The sequence below is a fragment of the Rhinoderma darwinii genome, chromosome 2, assembly GCF_050947455.1.
Source record: "Rhinoderma darwinii isolate aRhiDar2 chromosome 2, aRhiDar2.hap1, whole genome shotgun sequence".
In the NCBI taxonomy this organism is placed as follows: Eukaryota; Metazoa; Chordata; class Amphibia; order Anura; family Rhinodermatidae; genus Rhinoderma; species Rhinoderma darwinii.
This window is the reverse complement of record NC_134688.1, coordinates 11,834,757-11,860,486: the sequence shown is the minus strand read 5'-3', so window position 1 is coordinate 11,860,486 and position 25,730 is coordinate 11,834,757. Positions and strand designations below refer to the sequence as shown.

At 40.4% G+C, this 25,730-nt stretch overlaps 1 protein-coding gene across 1 annotated transcript in view; it reads left to right on the top strand.

Moving 5' to 3' along the window:
- The window catches only part of LOC142741696 (retinal guanylyl cyclase 2-like), a 105,534-nt gene that overhangs the window by 12,158 nt on the left and 67,646 nt on the right, over nt 1–25,730 (top strand). The window contains exons 2-3 of the mRNA XM_075851040.1: nt 23,098–23,399; nt 24,370–24,724. Coding sequence (XP_075707155.1) covers nt 23,098–23,399; nt 24,370–24,724 — 657 coding nt within the window. The remainder of the gene's footprint in view (nt 1–23,097; nt 23,400–24,369; nt 24,725–25,730) is intronic.

Sequence of the window (25,730 nt, the reverse complement as noted above, 5' to 3'; positions counted from 1 at the left end):
CTGTACACATAAATAATACCGCTATGCTGTACACATAAATAATACCGCTATGCTGTACACATGAATAATACCGCTATGCTGTACACATGAATAATACCGCTATGCTGTACACATAAATAGCACCGCTATGCTGTACACATAAATAATACCACTATGCTGTACATATAATTATTACCACTATGCTGTACATATAAATATTACCGCTATGCTGTACACATGAATAATACCGCTATGCTGTACACATAAATAGCACCGCTATGCTGTACACATAAATAGCACCGCTATGCTGTACACATAAATAGCACCGCTATGCTGTACACATAAATAATACCACTATGCTGTACACATAAATAATACCGCTATGCTGTACACATAAATAACACAACTATGCTGTACACATAAATAGTACAGCTATGCTATACACATAAATAGTACCGCTATGCTGTACACATAAATAGTACCACTATGCTATACACATAAATAGTACCGCTATGCTGTACACATATATAATACCACTATGCTGTACACATAAATAACACCACTATGCTGTACACATAAATAGTACAGCTATGCTATACACATAAATAGTACCGCTATGCTGTACACATAAATAGTACCGCTATGCTATACACATAAATAGTACCGCTATGCTCTACACATAAATAATACCACTATGCTGTACACATAAATAGTACCGCTATGCTGTACACATAAACAGTACGGATATGCTGTACACATTAATAGTACCGCTATGCTGTACACATAAATAATACCACTATGCTGTACAGATAAATAGTACCGCTATGCTGTACACATAAATAATACCACTATGCCGTACACATAAATAATACCACTATGCTGTACACATAAATAATACCGCTATGCTGTACACATAAATAATACCACTATGCTGTACACATAAATAGTACCACTATGCTGTACACATAAATAGTACCGCTATGCTGTACACATAAACAGTACGTATATGCTGTACACATTAATAGTAGCACTATTTTGTAGACATAAATAGCACCACTAAGCTGTACACATAAGTAGCACCGCTATGCTGTACACATAAACAGAACCCCTTTACTGTATACATTAATAATACCGCTATGCTGTTCACAGAAATAGTACCTCTATCCTGTCCACATAAATAGTACTGCTAAGCTGTACACATAAATAGTACTGCTATGCTGTACACATAAATAGTACCGCTAAGCTGTACACATAAATAGTACCACTATGCTGTACACATAAATAGTACCGCTATGCTGTACACATAAATAGTACCGCTATGCTGTACACATAAATAGTACCGCTATGCTGTACACATAAATAGTACCGCTATGTTGTACACATAAATAATACCGATATGCCGTACACATAAATAATACTGCTATGTTGTACACATAAATAATACCGCTATGTTTTAAACATAAATAGTACCGCTATGTCGTACACATAAATAATACCGCTATGCTGTACACATAAATAATACTGCTATGCTGTACACATAAATAGTACTGCTAAGCTGTACACATAAATAGTACCACTATGCTGTACACATAAATAATACCGCTATGCTGTACACATAAATAGTACCGCTATGCTGTACACATAAATAATACCACTATGCTGTACACATAAATAGTACCGCTATGCTATACACATAAATAGTACCGCTATGCTGTACACATAAATAATACCACTATGCTGTACAGATAAATAGTACCGCTATGCTGTACACATAAATAATACCACTATGCCGTACACATAAATAATACCACTATGCTGTACACATAAATAATACCGCTATGCTGTACACATAAATAATACCACCATGCTGTACACATAAATAGTACAGCTATGCTATACACATAAATAGTACCGCTATGCTGTACACATAAATAGTACCACTATGCTATACACATAAATAGTACCGCTATGCTGTACACATAAATAATACCACTATGCTGTACACATAAATAGTACCGCTATGCTGTACACATAAACAGTACGGATATGCTGTACACATTAATAGTAGCACTATTTTGTAGACATAAATAGCACCACTATGCTGTACACATAAGTAGCACCGCTATGCTGTACACATAAACAGAACCCCTTTACTGTATACATTAATAATACCGCTATGCTGTTCACAGAAATAGTACCTCTATCCTGTCCACATAAATAGTACTGCTAAGCTGTACACATAAATAGTACTGCTATGCTGTACACATAAATAGTACTGCTAAGCTGTACACATAAATAGTACCACTATGCTGTACACATAAATAGTACCGCTATGCTGTACACATAAATAGTACCGCTATGCTGTACACATAAATAGTACCGCTATGTTGTACACATAAATAATACCGATATGCCGTACACATAAATAATACTGCTATGTTGTACACATAAATAATACCGCTATGTTTTAAACATAAATAGTACCGCTATGCCGTACACATAAATAATACCGCTATGCTGTACACATAAATAATACTGCTATGCTGTACACATAAATAGTACCGCTAAGCTGTACACATAAATAGTACCACTATGCTGTACACATAAATAATACCGCTATGCTGTACACATAAATAGTACCGCTATGCTGTACACATAAATAATACCACTATGCTGTACACATAAATAGTACCGCTATGCTATACACATAAATAGTACCGCTATGCTGTACACATAAATAATACCACTATGCTGTACACATAAATAGTACCGCTATGCTGTACACATAAATAATACCACTATGCCGTACACATAAATAATACCACTATGCTGTACACATAAATAATACCGCTATGCTGTACACATAAATAATACCGCTATGCTGTACACATAAATAGTACAGCTATGCTATACACATAAATAGTACCGCTATGCTGTACACATAAATAGTACCGCTATGCTATACACATAAATAGTACCGCTATGCTGTACACATAAATAATACCACTATGCTGTACACATAAATAGTACCGCTATGCTGTACACATAAACAGTACGGATATGCTGTACACATTAATATTAGCACTATTTTGTAGACATAAATAGCACCACTATGCTGTACACATAAGTAGCACCGCTATGCTGTACACATAAACAGAACCCCTTTACTGTATACATTAATAATACCGCTATGCTGTTCACAGAAATAGTACCTCTATCCTGTCCACATAAATAGTACTGCTAAGCTGTACACATAAATAGTACTGCTATGCTGTACACATAAATAGTACTGCTAAGCTGTACACATAAATAGTACCACTATGCTGTACACATAAATAGTACCGCTATGCTGTACACATAAATAGTACCGCTATGCTGTACACATAAATAGTACCGCTATGCTGTACACATAAATAGTACCGCTATGTTGTACACATAAATAATACCGATATGCCGTACACATAAATAATACTGCTATGTTGTACACATAAATAATACCGCTATGTTTTAAACATAAATAGTTTCGCTATGCCATACACATAAATAATACCGCTATGCTGTACACATAAATAATACTGCTATGCTGTACACATAAATAGTACCGCTAAGCTGTACACATAAATAGTACCACTATGCTGTACACATAAATAATACCGCTATGCTGTACACATAAATAGTACCGCTATGCTGTACACATAAATAATACCACTATGCTGTACTCATAAATAGTACCGCTATGCTGTACACATAAATAGTACCGCTATGCTATACACATAAATAGTACCGCTATGCTGTACACATAAATAATACCACTATGCTGTACACATAAATAGTACCACTATGCTGTACACATAAACAGTACGGATATGCTGTACACATTAATAGTAGCACTATTTTGTAGACATAAATAGCACCACTATGCTGTACACATAAGTAGCACCGCTATGCTGTACACATAAACAGAACCCCTTTACTGTATACATTAATAATACCGCTATGCTGTTCACAGAAATAGTACCTCTATCCTGTCCACATAAATAGTACTGCTAAGCTGTACACATAAATAGTACTGCTATGCTGTACGCATAAATAGTACTGCTATGCTGTACACATAAATAGTACCGCTATGCTGTACACATAAATAGTACCGCTATGCTGTACACATAAATAGTACCGCTATGCTGTACACATAAATAGTACCGCTATGTTGTACACATAAATAATACCGATATGCCGTACACATAAATAATACTGCTATGTTGTACACATAAATAATACCGCTATGTTTTAAACATAAATAGTACCGCTATGCCGTACACATAAATAATACCGCTATGCTGTACACATAAATAATACTGCTATGCTGTACACATAAATAATACCGCTATGCTGTACACATAAATAATACTGCTATGCTGTACACATAAATAGTACCGCTAAGCTGTACACATAAATAGTACCACTATGCTGTACACATAAATAATACCGCTATGCTGTACACATAAATAGTACCGCTATGCTGTACACATAAATAATACCACTATGCTGTACACATAAATAGTACCGCTATGCTATACACATAAATAGTACCGCTATGCTGTACACATAAATAATACCACTATGCTGTACACATAAATAGTACCGCTATGCTGTACACATAAATAATACCACTATGCCGTACACATAAATAATACCACTATGCTGTACACATAAATAATACCACTATGCTGTACACATAAATAATACCGCTATGCTGTACACATAAATAGTACAGCTATGCTATACACATAAATAGTACCGCTATGCTGTACACATAAATAGTACCGCTATGCTATTCACATAAATAGTACCGCTATGCTCTACACATAAATAATACCACTATGCTGTACACATAAATTGTACCGCTATGCTGTACACATAAACAGTACGGATATGCTGTACACATTAATAGTAGCACTATTTTGTAGACATAAATAGCACCACTATGCTGTACACATAAGTAGCACCGCTATGCTGTACACATAAACAGAACCCCTTTACTGTATACATTAATAATACCGCTATGCTGTTCACAGAAATAGTACCTCTATCCTGTCCACATAAATAGTACTGCTAAGCTGTACACATAAATAGTACTGCTATGCTGTACACATAAATAGTACTGCTATGCTGTACACATAAATAGTACCGCTAAGCTGTACACATAAATAGTACCACTATGCTGTACACATAAATAGTACCGCTATGCTGTACACATAAATAGTACCGCTATGCTGTACACATAAATAGTACCGCTATGCTGTACACATAAATAGTACCGCTATGTTGTACACATAAATAATACCGATATGCCGTAGTCATAAATAATACTGCTATGTTGTACACATAAATAATACCGCTATGTTTTAAACATAAATAGTACCGCTATGCCGTACACATAAATAATACTGCTATGCTGTACACATAAATAATACTGCTATGCTGTACACATAAATAGTACCGCTAAGCTGGACACATAAATAGTACCACTATGCTGTACACATAAATAGTACAGCTATGCTGTACACATAAATAGTACCGCTATGTTGTACACATAAATAATACCGATATGCCGTACACATAAATAGTACCGCTATGCTGTCACACATAGGTCTTTAATTCATGCAATATTTGTATTTTAGTCTGAATTGTCACATTGTAGACAATTAAAGGGGGTTCTTCAGGGTTAGAAACACGTGGCTGCTTAAAAGGTTAAACTCAAAAGTAAAACTCCCCTATTGGGACAAAAAAAAGTTAACAAAATTTGATAAAGTTAACTTTAAAAAAAAATCCCAAAGTCAAAAACTTCATAAAACATAAAAAATATAATAACCTCATAATTATAATGACTTGTACAATTAAATGAACTTGATATTTATAGTACACAATGTATTCCACCCCCATAAAATAAATCTAAGTTGAACCCTAAATTATAAGTACTTCAAAATGCTCAGCGTATAAAGTATAACCAGAGCTGTAGCTAGGCTGTCCTTTACTCGGGGCAAAGATTCAGTACAGAGCTGCCAACACACACTTAGAACTTAACATGGCTGCTGATCTGTATACACATAAATAGTACCGCTATGCTGTACACATAAATAGTACCGCTATGCTGTACACATAAATAGTACCGCTATGCTGTACACATAAATAATACCACTATGCTGTACACATAAATAGTACCGCTATGCTATACACATAAATAGTACCGCTATGCTGTACACATAAATAGTACCGCTATGCAGTACACATAAATAGTACTGCTATGCTATACACATAAATAGTACCGCTATGCTGTACACATAAATAATACCACTATGCTGTACAGATAAATAGTACCGCTATGCTGTACACATAAACAGTACGGATATGCTGTACACATTATTAGTAGCACTATTTTGTAGACATAAATAGCACCACTATGCCGTACACATAAATAATACCGCTATGCCGTACACATAAATAATACCGCTATGCCGTACACATAAATAATACCGCTATGCTGTACACATAAATAATACCGCTATGCCGTACACATAAATATTACCGCTATTCCATACACATAAATAGTACCGCTATGCTCTACACATAAATAATACCACTATGCTCTACACATAAATAATACCACTATGCTGTACACATAAATAGTACCGCTATGCTGTACACATAAACAGTACGGATATGCTGTACACATTAATAGTAGCACTATTTTGTAGACATAAATAGCACCACTATGCTGTACACATAAATAGAACCTCTTTACTGTACACATAAATAGCACCGCTATGCTGTACACATAAACAGAACCCCTTTACTGTATACATTAATAATACCGCTATGCTGTTCACAGAAATAGTACCTCTATCCTGTCCACATAAATAGTACTGCTAAGCTGTACACATAAATAATACTGCTATGCTGTACACGTAAATAGTACCGCTAAGCTGTACACATAAATAGCACCACTATGCTGTACACATAAATAGTACCGCTATATAAATATATTAATGGCACATACAAAAAATATGGTGAAATCCTGTTCCTTGTAAAACCCCCTCAAAAAACAAGGGGGCACTCCCTCCGTCTGGAGAAAAAAAGGTTCAAGCTGCAGAGGCGACAAGGCTTCTTTACAGTGAGAACTGTGAATTTATGGAATAGCCTACCGCAGGAGCTGGTCACAGCAGGGACAGTAGATGGCTTTAAAAAAGGGTTAGATAATTTCCTAGAACAAAAAAATATTAGCTCCTATGTGTAGAAATTTTTCCTTCCCTTTTCCCTTCCCTTGGTTGAACTTGATGGACATGTGTCTTTTTTCAGCCGTACTAACTATGTAACTATGTAACTATGTAACTATGCTGTACACATAAATAGTACCGCTATGTTGTACACATAAATAATACTGATATGCCGTACACATAACTAATACTGCTATGTTTTAAACATAAATAGTACCGCTATGCCGTAGTCATAAATAATACCGCTATGTTTTAAACATAAATAGTACCGCTATGCCGTAGTCATAAATAATACTGCTATGCTGTACACATAAATAATACCGCTATGCCGTACACATAAATAATACCGCTATGCCGTACACATAAATAGTACCGCTATGCCGTACACATAAATAATAACGCTATGCCGTACACATAAATAATACCGCTATGCCGTACACATAAATAATACCGCTATGCCGTACACATAAATAATACCGCTATGCTGTACACATAAATAATACAGCTATGCCGTACACATAAATATTACCGCTATTCCATACACATAAATAGTACCGCTATGCTGTACACATAAATAATACCGCTATGCTGTACACATAAATAGTACCGCTATGCCATACACATAAATAATACCGCTATGCCATACACATAAATAATACCGCTATGCTGTACACATAAATAATACCGCTATGCTGTACACATAAATAATACCGCTATGCTGTACACATGAATAATACCGCTATGCTGTACACATGAATAATACTGCTATGCTGTACACATAAATAGCACCGCTATGCTGTACACATAAATAATACCACTATGCTGTACATATAAATATTACCGCTATGCCATACACATAAATAATACCGCTATGCTGTACACATAAATAGCACCGCTATGCTGTACACATAAATAGCACCGCTATGCTGTACACATAAATAGCACCGCTATGCTGTACACATAAATAGTACCGCTATGCCATACACATAAATAATACCACTATGCTGTACATATAAATATTACCGCTATGCTGTACATATAAAATAGTACCGATATGCAGTTTACAGAAATAGTATGACAGACACTACAATAAATTGATACCCAAAAATTAATCCAGACCTCAGACCAGAACCCATTATTGATTCACACCCCAGGACAGACCCCAAAATAAATTCAGACCCCATACCAAATCCCAAAATTAATTAGAACCCAGATCTAAGCCCAAATTAATTCAGACCTCAGACCAGACCCCATAATTTGTTTAGACCCTCAGAACAGACCGCAAAATAAATTCAGACCTCAAATTAGACTTAAAAAAATGTTGTGATAATAGGTTCCCTTTTATTTTCAGTTTCACTAAAGAGAGGGAAACAGAAACAAAACTAGGGCCACTCTCTAAGGGCCTGTTCAGATCACCGTTGCCCTTCTATTGAGGGATTCCGTCGGGTTAACCCCTCAACAGAAAGGCAAACGGAAACCTAAGCTTCCATTTCCCTCACCACTAATATCAATAGTGACGGAAACATTGTTAAAGGTTTCCGTTTGTCACCATTCTGACAGGGTTCCATTGTTTTGACGGAATCAATAGCGCAGTCGAAGCATTTAGCAATGTTTCCGTCACCATTGATATCAATGGTGAGGGAAACGGGAGCTTAGGTTTCCGTTTGCCTTTCCATTGAGGCGTTAACCCGACAGAAACCTCAGACGGAACCCGTCAACGGAAGGGCAACGGTGATGTGAACACAGCCTAAGGCTCATGCACATGACGCAGTGTTTTTTACTGTCCGCAAATACAGATCCGTAATTATCCGCAAGTCATTCGCAGGTCATTCATATATCTGGCACGCTGTCCGCAAATACGGTCCGCAGTACATCCGTATTTATGGATCCGCAAAAAAAAACGGAGGCTACAAATTATGTCACCAACATGTTCCAACAATTTGAAAAGGTCACATGATCGCTCAGGCGCCATTTTTTTGGGCAATGCACAGCCGTCGCAGAGCAACTTTTCCGCAATTCCGGACAACTACAGATGCACATCCGTATCCATCCGCAATTTTGTACACACCCATTGACTTCTGCAATTGCGGACAGGAATAGGACATGTTCTATATTTTGTGGATCATTTCTACAGTCCGGCCACACATCCGTAAATATACGGAAAGGTGTCCGTGGCCTATAGAAATGAATGAGTCTGCAGATTAACTGTAATTACGGATAAAAAATACGGTGTGCATGGGGCCTAAGGCTGGATTCACACGAGCATGTTCGGTCCGTAAAGGACGGAACGTATTTCGGCCGCAAGTCCCGGACGGAACACAGTGCAGGGAGCCTGCCTCTCCGTGGAACTACTGTCCCGTACTGAAAACATTATTACAGTCCGGGACAGTTGTCCCGTAGCGAGGCAGGGACTCCTAGCGTCGTACATAACTATGATGCTAGGAGCCCGGCTCCCTGCACTGTGTTCGGTCCGGGACTTGCAGCCGAAATACGTTCCGTCCTTTACGGACCGAACATGCTCGTGTGAACCCAGCCTAATAGTCGGGTCATATGTATGAACTGACCTTCATATGACGATGGCCCTGATCATTATACCTGACCTTCTAGATTATTTTTTTTGTCTTTTTGGTGTTAGTTAAATTGACACCGTGAACTTTTGATAAAATGTTGAAATCTCGGACACTGAAGCAATAAAACGTAACCTTTGGCAGGAAAATGTATCTGTTTTCTTCTACCAGACTGTAAATGCCGGCATCTCTCACACATCTGACAGAAGCGTTTCCCGTGGGATCAAGAAAATATATAAAAAATATACAAAAATAGATTAAAAAAAATTCAATGTGTAAATATTCTGTACAGCCAGAAAAAAAATATGTGAGAAATGTGTCAGGAAGAGATCAAGTGCCTGTCCGAAAATCTAACTAACAGCAAATATAGCCCTACAATAAATCAATATAGACACAAAATATATGTTATAATAACAAATCATAGTATATAAAGAACATCAGGACAAACATCTTCATTACTGGGTTATTATATCTAAGGGTATGTTCACACGGGCTATTTTCGGCCGTTTTTCGAGTCATAAACGGCCCGAAAAACGGCTAGAAAATCGGAAGCAGAACGCCTCGAAAACCTCTGCCCATTGATTTCAATGGGAAATACGGAGCTCTGTTCCGACGGGGCGATTTTTACGCGGCCGTTTTTCAAAACGGCCGCATAAAAAAAACGCCTTGTAAAAAGAAGTGCATGTCACTTCTTGAGCCGTTTTTCATTGACTCAATAGAAAAACAGCTCAAAAAATGGCCGTAAAAAACGCAGCAAAAAAACGCTAGTTGCTTAAAAAACGGCTGAAAATCAGGGGCAGTTTTCCCTTGAAAACAGCTCCGTAATTTCAGCCGTTTTTTGTTAAGCGTGTGAACATTCCCTTAGGAAGCAGCATAACGAAAATTCTGTCTGCCTGCAGCGACTACTAGGGGGAACTTACTGCAGACAGTTATTATTGGGTGTAACCCCTTAATACCGAAGATATTTTACATTTTAATGACCAAGCAAGTTTTTCCATCATCACATTCAATTAAAAAAGCTATACCTTTTTTATTTTTGCGTTGACATATAAGGTCTTGTTTTTGCGGGACAAGTTGTATTTATTAATAGGACCATTTTGGGGTACATAGAATTTATTGATTAACCTTTATTAACTTTTTTGGTAGGGTAATAGGAAAACAAACCCGAAATTTTGCCACTCTTTTTTGTGACTTAAGTTTATGCCGTTTACCGTGTAGTATAAATAACATAACTTTATTCAGCGGGTCGTTCCGATTGCGGCGATACCAAATTTATATAGTTTTTTTATGTTTTACTAATTTTACACAATTTTACAATTTTTTTTTCTAAATTATTGGTTTTTGCGTCGTCATATTTTAAGAGCCATAACTTTTTTATTTTTCCTCTGATGCAGCTGTATGTGGGCTTTTGTTTTGCAGGACGACTTGTAGTTTTTATTGGTACCTTTTTGGAGTGCATGCGCCTTTTTGATCACTTTTTATCCATTTTTTTTTTTTTAAGGCCGACTGAACAGAAAACAGCAATTCCGGCATTGTTTTTTTTTTACTTGGGACTTTTATTTATTTATTACAAACTTTATGAAATTTTTTTTTAGTCCCACTAAAGGACTTCACTATGTGACCTCTTGATCGCTTTTATAATACACTGCAATACTTCTGTATTGCAGTGTATTACTACCGGTCAGTGTAAAACTGACAGTCATCTGTTAGGCCATGGCCTAACAGGCATTCACTATAGGCAGACCTGGGAGCCTTTGTTAGACCCCCGGCTGCCATTAAAACCATCGGCACCCCATGCGTTGGGGTGAGAGAGGGAGCACCCTCCTTCTACAAACACTCAGATGTGGCAGTCCCTATTGACCGCAGCATCTGAAGGGTTAAGTATGATCGGAGACCACTGCTAGTGGCTGTTAGGGCAGTTTCTCCATTGCCTTCCACTTCTTTTTAGTAGGCTTCGTTTAGACGAGGCTGAAAATTCCGCTGCGGAGCATAGGCTGCGGTGCGGAATTTGGTGTCCGCAGCATACAATGGATGTTGCGGACCAGTGGCGGACTGGTTGCGGACTCATGGCGGAAGTTCTCCATTGACTTCAATGGAGATTCTAAATTCCGCAATGAAGTCCGCAGCTGTCATGCACATGTTATGTGTGCTGCGGAGCGTATTGGTTTTTTGACATGACATTTCTTCATTCTGGCTGGACCTATGTATTTCTAGGTCTACAGCCAGACTGAGGAAGTCAATGGGGCTCCCGTAATTACGGGAGCGTTGCTAGGAGACGTCAGTAAATAGTCACTGTCCAGGGTGCTGAAAGAGTTAAGCGATCGGCAGTAACTGTTTCTGCACCCTGGACAGTGACTACCGATCCCAATATACAGCAACCTGTCAAAAAAATAGAAGTTCATACTTACCGAGAACTCCCTGCTTCTTCCTCCAGTCCGGTTTCCCAGGATGACGTTTCAGTCTAAGTGACGGCTGCAGCCAATCACAGGCTGCAGCGGTCACATGGACTGCCGCGTCATCCAGGGAGGTCGGGCTGGATGCCGAAAGAGGGACGCGTCACCAAGACAACGGCCGGTAAGTATGAAATTCTTTTACTTTCACTAGGGAAAGTGCTGTCCCTGCTCTCTATCCTGCACTGATAGAGAGAAGGTGTAAAGGATCTGCCAGGCACAGCTTCAGGGTTAACTCCCAGAACTAATCAGTCAGTACCTGAGAATACATCCCTGAGACTGACTCCTGCTTCCACCATTCAGGCTGGCAGGCTTAGGAGTGGGAGAGCCTATCGTAACCTGGCCAGACTCAGCTAGCTCCCGCCCTCGGTCTATTTAAGCCTGCACTTCCTGTCCCTCGGTGCCTGTGATTCTTTCCTTGTGGTTTCCTGGCCCAGCTACAGCTCCTGCTATTTTTGATCCTGCTCCATACAGACCCTGGCTTACCGACTACTCTTCTGCTTTTCGTTTTGTACCTCGCACACTCCTGGCTTGACTCGGCTCGTTCACCACTCTGGTTGCTCACGGTGTTGCCGTGGGCAACTGCCCCTTTTCCTTGCTTGTGTTCCTTTGTATGTTTGTCGTGTTTGTCGTGCACTTACTGAGCGCAGGGACCGCCGCCCAGTTGTACCCCGTCGCCTAGGGCGGGTCGTTGCAAGTAGGCAGGGACAGAGTGGCGGGTAGATTAGGGCTCACTTGTCCGTCTCCCTACCCCCTGCCATTACATAAGGGAAGCACTTTTACCGCAGTCCGCAGCAGCTAGTCCGCATCAATTTACTGCACATTTTGGGCAGATCCGCCGCAGAATCTGCAACGCAGATTCTGTGCGGCATTGATGCGGACAGTTGCGGAGGAAATCCGCCACGTGTGGGCATGCCCTTAGTGTCAGCCTGGGCTTCAGGAGCACTCCGCCTGGTACGGGAAAACTTCATCTGAAGTGCCGCTTCAGAAGAACTACCCTGAACGGCCGCTGTAAAAACACTACACGGCGGTCGTTAAGGGGTTAAGAAGGCGGACTAGTTTGGGCCTTAAAGACAAAGCAACTTTTTCTGTGTTTTTGGCGCATTATGAAAGACACAACTTATTCATTTTCTGTAGCCATAACCATATGAGGGCTTGTTTTTTGTAGGATTTTTTGCAGGATCATATAATACAAAACTTGTTGATTAACTTTCTTTTAACTTCTTCTGTGGGGGTATTAAAAAAACAAAAACAATTCCACTATTGTTCTTTTTTACGTTTTCAATTTTGTGGCGTTTATTGCACACCATTAATGATATGTTGAGTACGTTTAAGGCGATGCCAAATTTATAAAATTTTTATGTTTTACTCCTTTTGCACAAAAAATTACTTAAAAAAAAAAATGTTTTCATGTCGCCACATTCTGAGAGCTAGACATTTTACATTTTTCTGTTGACGGAGCTGTGTGAGGGATCAGTTAATGTTTGGTACCATTTTGGGGCACATACGACTGTTTCATCCCTTTTTATTTTGTTTTTTTGGGAGGCAGGATGAACTAAAACAGCAAATCTGGCATTGTTTTTAATTGAAACAAATGTCACGCCTTTCACCGTATGGGATAATATGTGATAAATAATCTTATACTTTTATAGTGCAGGTCAATTTTGTAAAATGTTTTGTTTTAGTAAAAAATCTTTGTTAAAATGTCAAATTTTGTGTTATTTTTACTTGTATCTTTATTTTACACTTCAAAAAAAATTTTGGAATTATTTTTTACAATATATATTAGTTCCACAAGGGTGTAAAGGCCTTACTGCCCCGAGCCGTATGTATGCGGCAAAGGGTGGGAAGAGGTTAACCCCTTGGAGACACGGCCAATTTGAGTTTTTTTCATTTTAATTTTTTCCTCCCGGCTTTCCAAAAGCCATAATTTTTTTATTTTTCCGTCTCTATAGCCGTATGAAGGGCTTGTTTTTTGCGGGACAAGTTGTAGTTTTTCATGGCACCATTTATTGTACCGCATAATGTACTGGGAAGCTGAAAAAAAATATTTGTGGGGTGAAATGGGAAAATAACAGCGATTACGCAATTTTTTGGAGGGGTTTTGTTTTTACGGCGCCCATCAGGCGGTAAAAACGACGTGCACCTTATTCTACAGGTTGATACGATTACGCCGATACCAAATTTATATGTTTTGTTTTATGTTTTACCACTTAAAAATAAACTATTTGCTAAAAAAAAATTTGTGTCGCCATAATCTGAGAGCCGTAAATTATTATTTATTCTTCCGTCAATTTAGGGATGTGAGGGTTTCATTTTTGCGGGGCGAGCTGTAGTTTTCACCGATACCATTTTGGGGTATATGCGACTTTTTGATCACTTTTTATTTCATTTGTTTGGAGCGCTAAGGTGACCAAAATCCAGCAATTTGCATGTTTTATATATATATATTTTTACGGCATTTTGCGGCGATACCAGTTATGTTAACTTTTATTTTTTTAATATTGATTTAAGGAAAAAATGGGAAAAGTTTTTTTTAACTTTTAATAACTTTTTGGAACATAAAAAAAAACTTTCTTGAACTGTTTTCTCCTTGTCCCCCTAGAGGATTTGAAGCAGCGATCGTTGGATCGCTTGCATGATATACTGCTGTACTAATGTATTGCAGTATATAGTGATTCTGAGAGTCTCCTTTGAAGCCGTCCCGGAGGCAGAGCTTCAAAGGAGTACAAAGATGGCAGGCTTCATTAGGCCCCCAGGCTGCCATGACAACCATTGTCACCGGCCGATCGTGCCGCGGGGGGGTGCGATGGCGTGTTTGAGGGGGCGCCCCCCTGATTCTAACAATTTAAATGCCGCGGTCATGATTGACCACGGCATTTAACCCGTTAGTGACCGCCAATACGCCTTTTCACGGCGGCCACTAACGGGTTTTATTCTGATGCATAAGCCTTTTTACGGCACTGCATCAGAATAAAGTAAATCTCCCTGCTCTCCCTGCCAGAGGTAGCTGAGGGCTGGGGGCGTCCCTGCTCGAGATTGATATTAGTATCGATCTCACCCGTTTAACCCCTCAGATGCGGCGCTCAATAGCGTGCGCCGCATCTGAGTGGTTTTTGGAGAGAGGGAGGGAGCTCCCTCTCTCTCCCACCGACACCCGGCGATAAGATCACCGAGTGTCAGTGTCTAATGGCAGCCAGGGGCCTAATAAAGGCCCCCAGGTCTGCCTGGAGTGAATGCCTGCTAGATCATGCCGCAGGCGTGGCCTAGCAGATGCCTGTCCGTGTTAAACGGACAGGCAGTAATACACTGCAATACAGAAGTATTGCAGTGTATTATAATAGCGATCAGAGAATCGCATATTAAAGTCCCCTAGTGGGACTAGTCAAAAAGTTACAAAAAAGTTTAATAAAGTTAATTAAAAAAATGTGAAAAAAAAAATGAAAAACCCACTTTTTCCCCTTACAAAATGCTTTAGTATTAAAAAACTAAAATAAAGTAAAAAAGTTACACATATTTGGTATCGCCGCGTCCGTAACGACCCCGGCTATAAAGCTATTACATTACTTAACCCGCACGGTGAACGCCGTAAAAAATTAAATAAAAAACGACGGAAAAATTGCTGTTTTCTGGGAATCCTGACTTTAAAAAAATGTGATTAAAAAGTGATCAAAAAGTCGCATCTACTCCAAAATGGTACCAATAAAAGCTACAAGTCGTCCCGCAAAAAAAAGCCCTCACACAACCGCATCGGCGAAAAAATAAAAACGTTATGGCTCTTCAAATATGGAGACACAAAAACAAATAATTTTGAAAAAAAAGCGTTTTCACTGTGTAAAAGTAGTAAAACATACAAAAACTATACAAATTTGGTATCGCTGCAATCGTAACAACCCGCTTAATAAAGTTATTGTGTTATTTATACCACACGGTAAACGGCGTAGATTTAGGACGTAAAAAAGAGTGGCGAAATTTCAGATTGTTTTCTATTCCCCCCCAAAAAAGTTAATAAAAGTTAATCAATAAATAATATGTACCTCAAAATGGTGCTATTAAAAAATACAACTTGTCCCACAAAAAACAAGACCTTATACAGCTATGTCGACGCAAAAATATAAAAGTGATAGCTCTTGGAATGCGACGATGGAAAAAACGTAAAAAATAGCTTGGTCATTAAGGTCTAAAATAGGCTGGTCATTAAGGGGTTAAGGTGTTAAACGGACGGAATCAAAGTGAGGCGTCACCCATTGTAGTGAGGTGTCACCCGCCGAGTATGGAGCACGCTCAGCCCGCGAGCATGCTCCATACTTCCCTTATTATGTAGTAAACTCCTAAGCTCCCCCTAGTGGTGGCTGCAGGCAGCCCAAATGTTATCTTTTTACTCTACGCTTCTACATGGGATTTGGAGCTCTGTTCCTGCCTCATTTTTATGTCATATTTTTTTATTTATTTCTTCCTTTGACGCAGCTGTATGAGTTGTATTTTTCAACGACACCATTTTTGCACAATTTGTACATAAAACTTATTGATTAACTTTTCTTGAAAGTTTTGTGGAAAATGGAAAAAAGCAGCAATTGCATAATTTTTTCAAAAAATTTACTTTGCGCATTGTGCGGCATGAATAACGTGTTAACTTTATTCTATGGGTTAGTACGATTATTGGCTTACAAAATGGGTTTAGTTTTAATGTTTTTCTACTTTTGCACAACAATTGCACATTTCATGGAAAAAAAAAATTTATGACAACGCATTCCGAGAGCCATAATATTTCTATTTTTCCATCCATGTAGCTGTACAAGAGTTTGTTTTTTGCAAAACGAGTCGTATGGCACGATTTTGCGGGGATATAGTAAAACTTTTGTTATTTTTTTTGGTGGGGTGGATGGAAAAAAAATTCTGCCATTGCTTTTGTCATTCTTTTTTATGTCGCGCACCAGGCGGTATACAACAGGTGTTAACTCTACTATACAGTTACGATTGGGATACCAATTATGTATAGAATTTTAAAAAAATGAACACTTTGGCACAATACTTTTTATTTTTAGAATAAACTTTATTTCACGTAATTTTTTTTTTTTGGCCCACTAGGGAAAATCACAATTCAATTTTAAAAAAAAATTGAAAGAAAATAAAAAAAATCTAAGAACATTTATATGAATGTATCAAGAAACAGTTGACAAATGGAGACATTCTGGTGACCATTACCATCCATTACAAAAAAAAAAAAAAAAAGAGTGTAGTGAGCATGCTCCAGGTAGTCACAGCAATCACTGTCCACATGCACATACATGGTTGTTTAAATAAAAACAATGTGTTAAAAAATACAATTTGTGATGTCTCGCCACAGTCTAAAACCAATAACTTTTTATTTTTCCATCGATGCAGTGTAAGGGCTTGAATTTTATTGGGTGAGCTGCAGGTTTATTATAATTTTGGGGTACATACGACTTTTTGATCACTTTTCATTCCAATTTTTTGGGAGGTACGGTGACTAAAATACAGAAATTCTGGCGTAATTTTTGCTTGTTTTTTTTTTTACCATGTGGTATAATAAATAATATATTGTAAAAGTTTGGACAATTATGGATGTGGCGATACCAATTATGTTTTTTTAAATTATTTTTTTAATTACTTTTGGAGAAAAACATGATAAGGATTTTATTTAACTTTTACATTTTTTCCCTATATTACACAAAAATTTGTTTAACCAAATGTAATTATTTATTTTTTTAGTGCCATTGGGGATCGTTAGATCACTGGTATACTACACTGCAATACTTGTCTACAGTGCTTTTTGCCGGCTTCTATTAAGCCCATCTTCTGGAAGGGCTTAATTGGGGCCCTAAGATAACAGACCTGGTGGCCTTTATTAGACCTCTAGACTGCCATGACAACTGTCAGCACTACATGATCGCATTGCATGGGGGGGGCTGATGGGTTGACAGAGGGGTCCACCCTCTGTCTAATGGCTTAGATGCCATGGTCGCTACTGACCGCGTCATCTAAGGGTATGTTCACACGCACTGTTTTCAGATGTAATTCGGGCATTTTACTCCTCGAATTACGCCTGAAAAAATAATATACAGCTGGCATCTGCGGTGTAGCCCGTGAGCCCACTCCATACACCTCCCTTCTGACTATGACGTACATGTACATCCAATGTCGAAAAGGGGTTAAAAATCTCCTACTATTTTGTGTCTACGGCTCCTAAGCAGAGCTATGTGTCTCTATGGTAACAGACTACAAAAAAAACTTTGTGTAGTCAGATCATACAGTCATGTGTTACTCCACTCCCTCGACCTTCTCTTCTACTGTTGGTAGGTGAGCAAAAGAGGGGACAGAGGGAGTAGAGTAACACATGACTGCAGAATCAGGCTATATATTGTTTGTAACCACGGAGACACATAGGTCTGAATAGGAGCTGTACACAAAACAGGAGGAGACTTGTAAAAATGCAAAGTTGCTTCATTTTTATTTTCAATGTATTGAAGCAATTAAGAAAAGATTGCAAAAGTATACACACCTTTTACATTTTAAACATAGTTTAAAATTCCCAACTAACAAATGGTTAAATAATCACCCCCCCCCCCCCCACACACACACACACATTGCTAGGTAAGAATTTCATTTCTCCAATGTGTATTGCCATATTTTGTAGATTCTGTATGTGATATTTACTTCATATCTGAGGATAATCATGTTGTTACCCATCGTATTACCAAGGGAAACTTCTCTCTTTGTTAATATCCTTTTGGTGCCGCTGTCGATAATGGCCAAGGCATCTAAGGGGTTAAACAGTCGGATTGAATAACAGCTGCTTCAATGGCCAGGGTCAGAGATAACTTTAATCCGACCGCGTAAGCAAGGGCACCTCTTAACGGGTATAGGGGGCAACATAAATTCCAATGTACTCAGACGAAAATGGTACTATGTATGGGCATACAATATGTGTGGGATATTGGGTAGGATCGGTGGTAGACTTGGTTGACCAATGTTCAAATCTGATCGTTCCTTACATGTTCCATCGTCAACATTTGACTGTATGTGTAGCCATGCTGAAAAACGATAAACCCAACAGTGACGGCCATTGAAGCCTAGCTATTGAATTTTTTGGAAGATGGGTATGCCAATATGATCCATACCCTAACCTGATAGTCTAGACCAGGGGTCTCAAGCATGCGGACCCTGGGGCAGTCATCTGTGGCCCGCGGGACACAGAGCCGCTAGTACAGGCTCTGCTCCGGGACTCCGTGGAATTCCCTGACATCGCTGTCCACATATGGGCAGCGATGTCTGGGGCTTCCCCAGAGCCGGAGTCCCGTGCAGGGCGTTAGTATCGGCTCTGCTCCGGTACTCTGTGGAATTCCCTGACATCGCTGTCCATATATGGACAGCGATGTCTGGGTCTTCCCCAGAGCTGGAGTCCCGGGCAGATCGCTAGTATAGGCTCCGCTCTGGGACTCTGGGGAATCCCCTGACATTGCTGTCCTCATATTGACAGCGATGTCTGGGGCTTCCCCAGGGCTGGAGTCCCATGAAGAGCGCTAGTATAGGCTCAGCTCCGGGACTCTGGGGTATCCCCTAACATCGCTGTCCTCATATTGACAGCGATGTGTGGGGCTTCCCCAGAGCCGGATTCCCGTGCAGAGCGCTAGTATAGGCTCTGCTCTGGGAATCTGTGGAATCCCCTGACATCGCTGTCCACATATGGACAGCGATGTCTCGGGTTTCCCCAGAGCTGGAGTCCCGGGCAGAGCGCTAGTATAGGCTCTGCTCCGGGACTCTGGGGAAGCCTCTGACATCGCTGTCCATACATCGACAGTGATGTCAGGGGCTTCCCCAGAGCAGTAGTCCCAGTGATGTCAGGAGCACAGCTGGAGACCCAGGAAGAGCCTCCTAGCGCTCTGCCTGGACTCCAGCTCTGGGGTTGCCCCTGACATCTATGTCCATATATGGACAGTCATGTCAGGAGCAGAGCTGGAATCCCAGGCAGAGTGCTAGAAGTGGCTCTGCTCCGGGACCCCAGATCTGGGCAAGCCCCTGACATCACTGTCCATATAGGGACACTGGTGTCAGTTGCTTCCCTAGAGTTCCGGCGCCGGGCCTATACTAGTGCTCTGCTCCAGGACACCGGCTCTGGGGTTGGCCCCTGATATCACATTCCCGTCCAGGAGGATCCCCTGACGTCACAGTGTATGGACAGTGACGTCAGGGGCTCCAACAGCAGAGGAGTCCCCAGCTAAAGCGTCGGCAACGCTCTGACTGGGGATTCCACTCCTAGAGGGAGCCCCAATGGAGCTATCTACTTGGGGTGTGTGTGGCATTATCTGCAGAGGGCACTGTGGCAGCGTCTGCAGAGGGCACTGTAGCATCATCTGCAGAGGGCACTGTGACAGCATCTGCGGAGGGCAAAGTGGCAGCATCTGCGGAGGGCACTGTGACAGCATCTGCGGAGGGCACTGTGGCAGCATCTGCAAAGTGCACTGTGGCAGCATCTACGGAGGGCACTGGCAGCATCTACGGAGGGCACTGGGGTAGCATCTACAGAGGGCACTGTGTTAGCATCTACGGAGGGCACTGTGGCAGCATCTACAGAGGGCACTGTGGCAGAATCTACAGAGGGCACTGTGGCAGCATCTACATAGGGCACTGTGGCAGCATCTACATAGGAACACTGTGGCAGCCTCTACAAGTGCGTGTGTGGCAGTATCTACAGAGGACACTGTGGCATTATCTAGGGGTGTGTTGCATTATCTACAGAGGGCAGTGTGTGGCATTATCTACAGAGGGCACTGTGGCATTATCTACAGAGGGCAGTGTGTGGCATTATCTACAGAGGTCACTGTGGCATTATCTACAGAGTGCACTGTGGCAGCATCTACAGAGGACACTGTGGCATTATCTACAGAGGGCACTGTGGCATTATCTACAGAGCGCACTGTGGCACTATCTAAAAAGGGGCTGCCCAATCTTGACATGTGTGTCTGCCAACTGAGCCGCTGGACTGCATTTTGCGAAACTTAAACTGGAAAACTAGATTGTTGAAATAAGCATGTGGCGAATTCTCTCGAATTTACACATTTATCTGTCCTGCCTTGTACATATGATGTCCTGGTCCTTGTAAAATCCTGCCCCATTTCAGGTGTAACATAATTAATCTCCTTTCAAATTGGATATAAACTTGATTGTTTGCATTAGCATCAGACACGAGCCATGAATAAGGACAAGAGCGTTGTCCGAAACGCGTAGGCTATTGTTACCACCCCCATGCACTTTGAAAATAATTTTAATTTTGGAAAATAAACTTGGAACGTTGTTTCCTTTTAATATCCTTCACAAGCGGTGGATCAATCCTTTCTCTTCAGTCTAGACCAACAACTCTGAGGCCATGTTCCAGGACATCTTGAAGCCACCCTTCCATAACCATATTCATATCTGCCATTTAGTAGTATATATAAGTATATGTATTGAGGATGAGCGGCAATACCAGACACAACCCATGAAGAAAATTGACACTATTTCTGGGGTAAAGAAATAATTGGACCTTTTATTCCAATCCTGTACAATCCCTTTAATGGAGTGCGCCAAGTTTACTATGTGTTTTTGATTATGCCTATCTTGACAGTTAATAGAGAAAATGTACCAAATTTATTACAGACGTGTGACATTTTTTAACATCAATTTTTGGTGCCTATGTAATCCAGCTATGAGGTGGCGCAAAAGAAATGTAACTGTCCTACTGAGCAAGTTGCTAAAGTTTTCTTGCAATACCAAGCCTCACCACATGGTGTACTGTTAAGTAGAAGCATGCCTGTAATGACAGGGTAGGGAGACAGACAGGTGAGCCCTAATCTACCCGCCACTCAGTCCCTGCCTACTTGCAACAACCCTAGGCGACGGGGTACAACTGGGCGACGGTCCCTACGCTCAGTAAGTGCAAGACAGACAAACAGACAAGGGTACAAAGAAGCTAGGGAAATGGGGTAGCTGCCCACGGAGTAACCGTAAGCAACAAGAGTAGTGAACGAGCCGAATCAAACCTGAAGTGAACGAGGTACAAAAACGCTGAGCAGGAGAGTGGTCAGAAAGCCAGGATCAATAACAAGCAGAGGATGAGTAGTACAAGCAGTAGCAGAAAGGCCAGGAAACAAGCAGAGCAGAATCACAAGCAAAGGAGGAAAAGGAAAGGCAGGTATAAATAGACAAAGGGTGGGAGCTAGCTCCGTCTGGCCAGGCTGTGATAGGCTCTCCCACTCCTAAGCCTGCCATCCTGAGTGGTGGAAGATGGAGTCAGTCTCACAGACATAGGAGCAGGTGCAGACTGATTGCCCATGGGCGTCGACACAGAAGCTGTGTCTGGCAAATCCTTTACAATGCCTATGAGCAACAAGGAGCTGACTTCTGCATTCAAGTCAGTGATTTAAATTTTTGGGCTCCAAAATGACACGAAATGACGGAGATTTACAGAATTCTGTTGCAAATTTAGTCAAAGCAAATAACACACCAGATTAATTTTGTGTTTTAGATACAAGCCATTTTTTAGTGTAGATGTACGAAAGGAGAACAATGTTTAACATGCCTAGACACTTGCCACGTGCGCCATTTTTATACATTTGCACCCTTTTTGCCATCTCTTAAATTTATTCATCCTACAAATCTATTGCTAAATTTCCCCCATTGGGTTTCCATAATGTATTAGAAAATATGGGAAATATTTGGTGCATACATTTGTCTATTTTGTGTCATTGTATTGATTTGTCCTCAACATACGTGTCAACATTTCATGGCAAGGATTGTTATTTTGTTAATATTTTCTATTCTTTTTAGTAATTATCATGTGCATGCATTCTGTACTGGTTGGAGGGGAAGAACAAGCCACCTTCCTAATAAAAGCACATGAGATGGGACTTACAGACGGAAGATATGTCTTTGTACCCTACGACACTTTACTTTACAGTCTTCCCTATAAAAACAACTCGTACACCATCTTTAATAGAAATAGTAAACTGCAGGAAGCCTATGATGCTGTGTTAACGATCACAATGGACTACGATGAAAAGTCGTTCTATGAAGTCTTTGCCGAGTTCAAGGAGAAGGGAGAAATAAACACGACTCTGGAGCCACAGCAAGTAAGTAACAGGAAGGCTGCAATGCCACCTAGTGGACAAGTCATCATGAAGCTAAAGCTTAAAAGTCCATATACCAATAACAATTAGTTTATCCACCTTGGAGTGGCCATTTATCATTTTTGGGATGAGGGAAACAATTTAAAAAAAATACTAGTTATAATTGTTTATGTGAAAGGACTCAGAACTGGACTGTTGCAATTCAGATCTTATAGGAATTTTCTAGGACTAAAACATTGATGGCCTATCCTTAGGATGTCGAACTGGACTATTGCAATTCAGATCTTATAGGATTTTTCTGGGACTAAAACATTGATGGCCTATCCTTTGGTTTTCAACCCCAGGGACCACAGGCATCCGTCATCCATAGGCTTTTATGGTATCTGTTTTACGTATACGTAATGAAAAGCCCATGACGTATATATTTAATAGATGCCTGTGACGAGTGGCTTATGTCACCCATAGACTCCTATGTTAATTTTTTTTTTCCGTAAATCAGTAGTATATGGGAATCAATAAAGCTTTTTAATATTGCTTATGTGGGGTAAGGGGCATCTTCCTCACTGTCCAGCAGCCTGTCGTTTCCATTTTTCTGCCTGTAGGGTCTATGGAAATATACAGAAACCTCCTTAATCCACTTAAACCTATTTGTCGTAATGCAGTAAATATAAGTCAGGGAGGAGGGGGATGCAGCTGCAGTTTCTCACTCAGTGTTTTAGTGAAACAGCATGAGGGGGAGAAGGGAGGAGGAGCAGCAGAGGAGAGACATCTGATTGGCTCAGAGCACACAGCACAGGTCTGAGATCACACCAGGAAGACCACGCCCACTCTCGCATAGTGATAGAGAGAATGTGTATATACTCATTTACCGTACACTACTGGGCAAGGGTGGCGCTATTTCTGGAAGAATAATCTCATATAACAACTTGTGTTATTATTGGCCAGTATTAATAAACTTTTTGCCTTTTCACAGGTTTCTCCTCTATTTGGAACCATCTATAATTCCATCTACTTACTGGCCAAAGCAATGAGCAGCGCATGGAAACAAGGGGCCTGGATCTCAGGAGCAAACCTGGTGGAATATACCAAAAACCTGGATTACCCCGGATTTACTAACATGCTCTACACAGATGGAAAGGGCAATGGACTCAGCAGCTTTGTGGTCTTGGACACTGATGGTAAAATGAATCAGCTCTTCCCGACCTACTCGGTGGAGATGTCCTCTAATTTAGTGCGTTTCTTGGGGAAGACCATACGTTTTCCGGGTGGGACTCCTCCTCCGGCAGACTCCAGCTGTTGGTTTGATTCAGACACATTGTGCATTGGAGGTAAGTCATTCTAATAGATGTTTACATAACTCAAAACATTTCCCATTTGCGGGACATTGTTAACCCCGTCCGGATTCGCCCAGAAAGGCTCACAAAAACTGCCAGAAATGCCCACTTTTTGGCATATTTTCTTAATCTCTGCCCCCTTAGAGGTCTGTTTCGCGGGATAATTACACAAAAAACAGGACGGTTGGGCGGTAGAGTATGATGTTTTTGTTTCTTTATAGTAATTTTTTATGCCAGTCATTAAGGAGCCTTATTCTAGAGCTCTGTGTCTCTGCAATACTGTAGAATTACGGCAGTACATTTTCCCATGGGTCTGGTGCCCCTCTGGTAGAGACCACTGAACACTAAGATTGTCACCTGCCCGGTAAACTACTGGCCCAGCCGGTATTACTACCAGGAGGCTATATTAAAGGGGCTTTGCCACAATCATAAATTATGACCGATCGACAGGATGAGTGCTAATTTTTTGATCGCTGGGAGTCCCACCGCTGGGACCCCCACCGATCACGAAAATAGGGTTCTGAAACCCCCATTATTCTTCACTGCTCAATCACAGTGAGGAGGTCATTGAATGGAGTGGCGGTTGATCATGCACTCCATTCAATGTCTATGAGAATGATAGAAGCAGCCGAGCACTGAACTCAGGGTTCAAGACCCCCATTCTCATGATGCGGGTCCCAATCTTGGGGCTCACAGCGATCGCAAAATTATGACCTATCCTGTGGATAATTTATGGTTCTGGGAAAACCCCTTTATTTACCAGTAATTCAGGGAAGAAATGGATGGTGGAGCGAAGAGACTGTCAGTCATTGTAATACAAAAAGGGGAGATTTCCTAAGAAAAAAATCCAAATTTATTATGTGTTTTAGACATTTTTTGTGGGCCATTATAGGGCACGTGTGGCTGACACCTATGGGGGGGGGGGGGGGAGTTGGACATTCAGTTTAGTACAATTTATTTTTGTTCTGCTTTTTATTATTTCGCAGTTGATCAGTTCCGT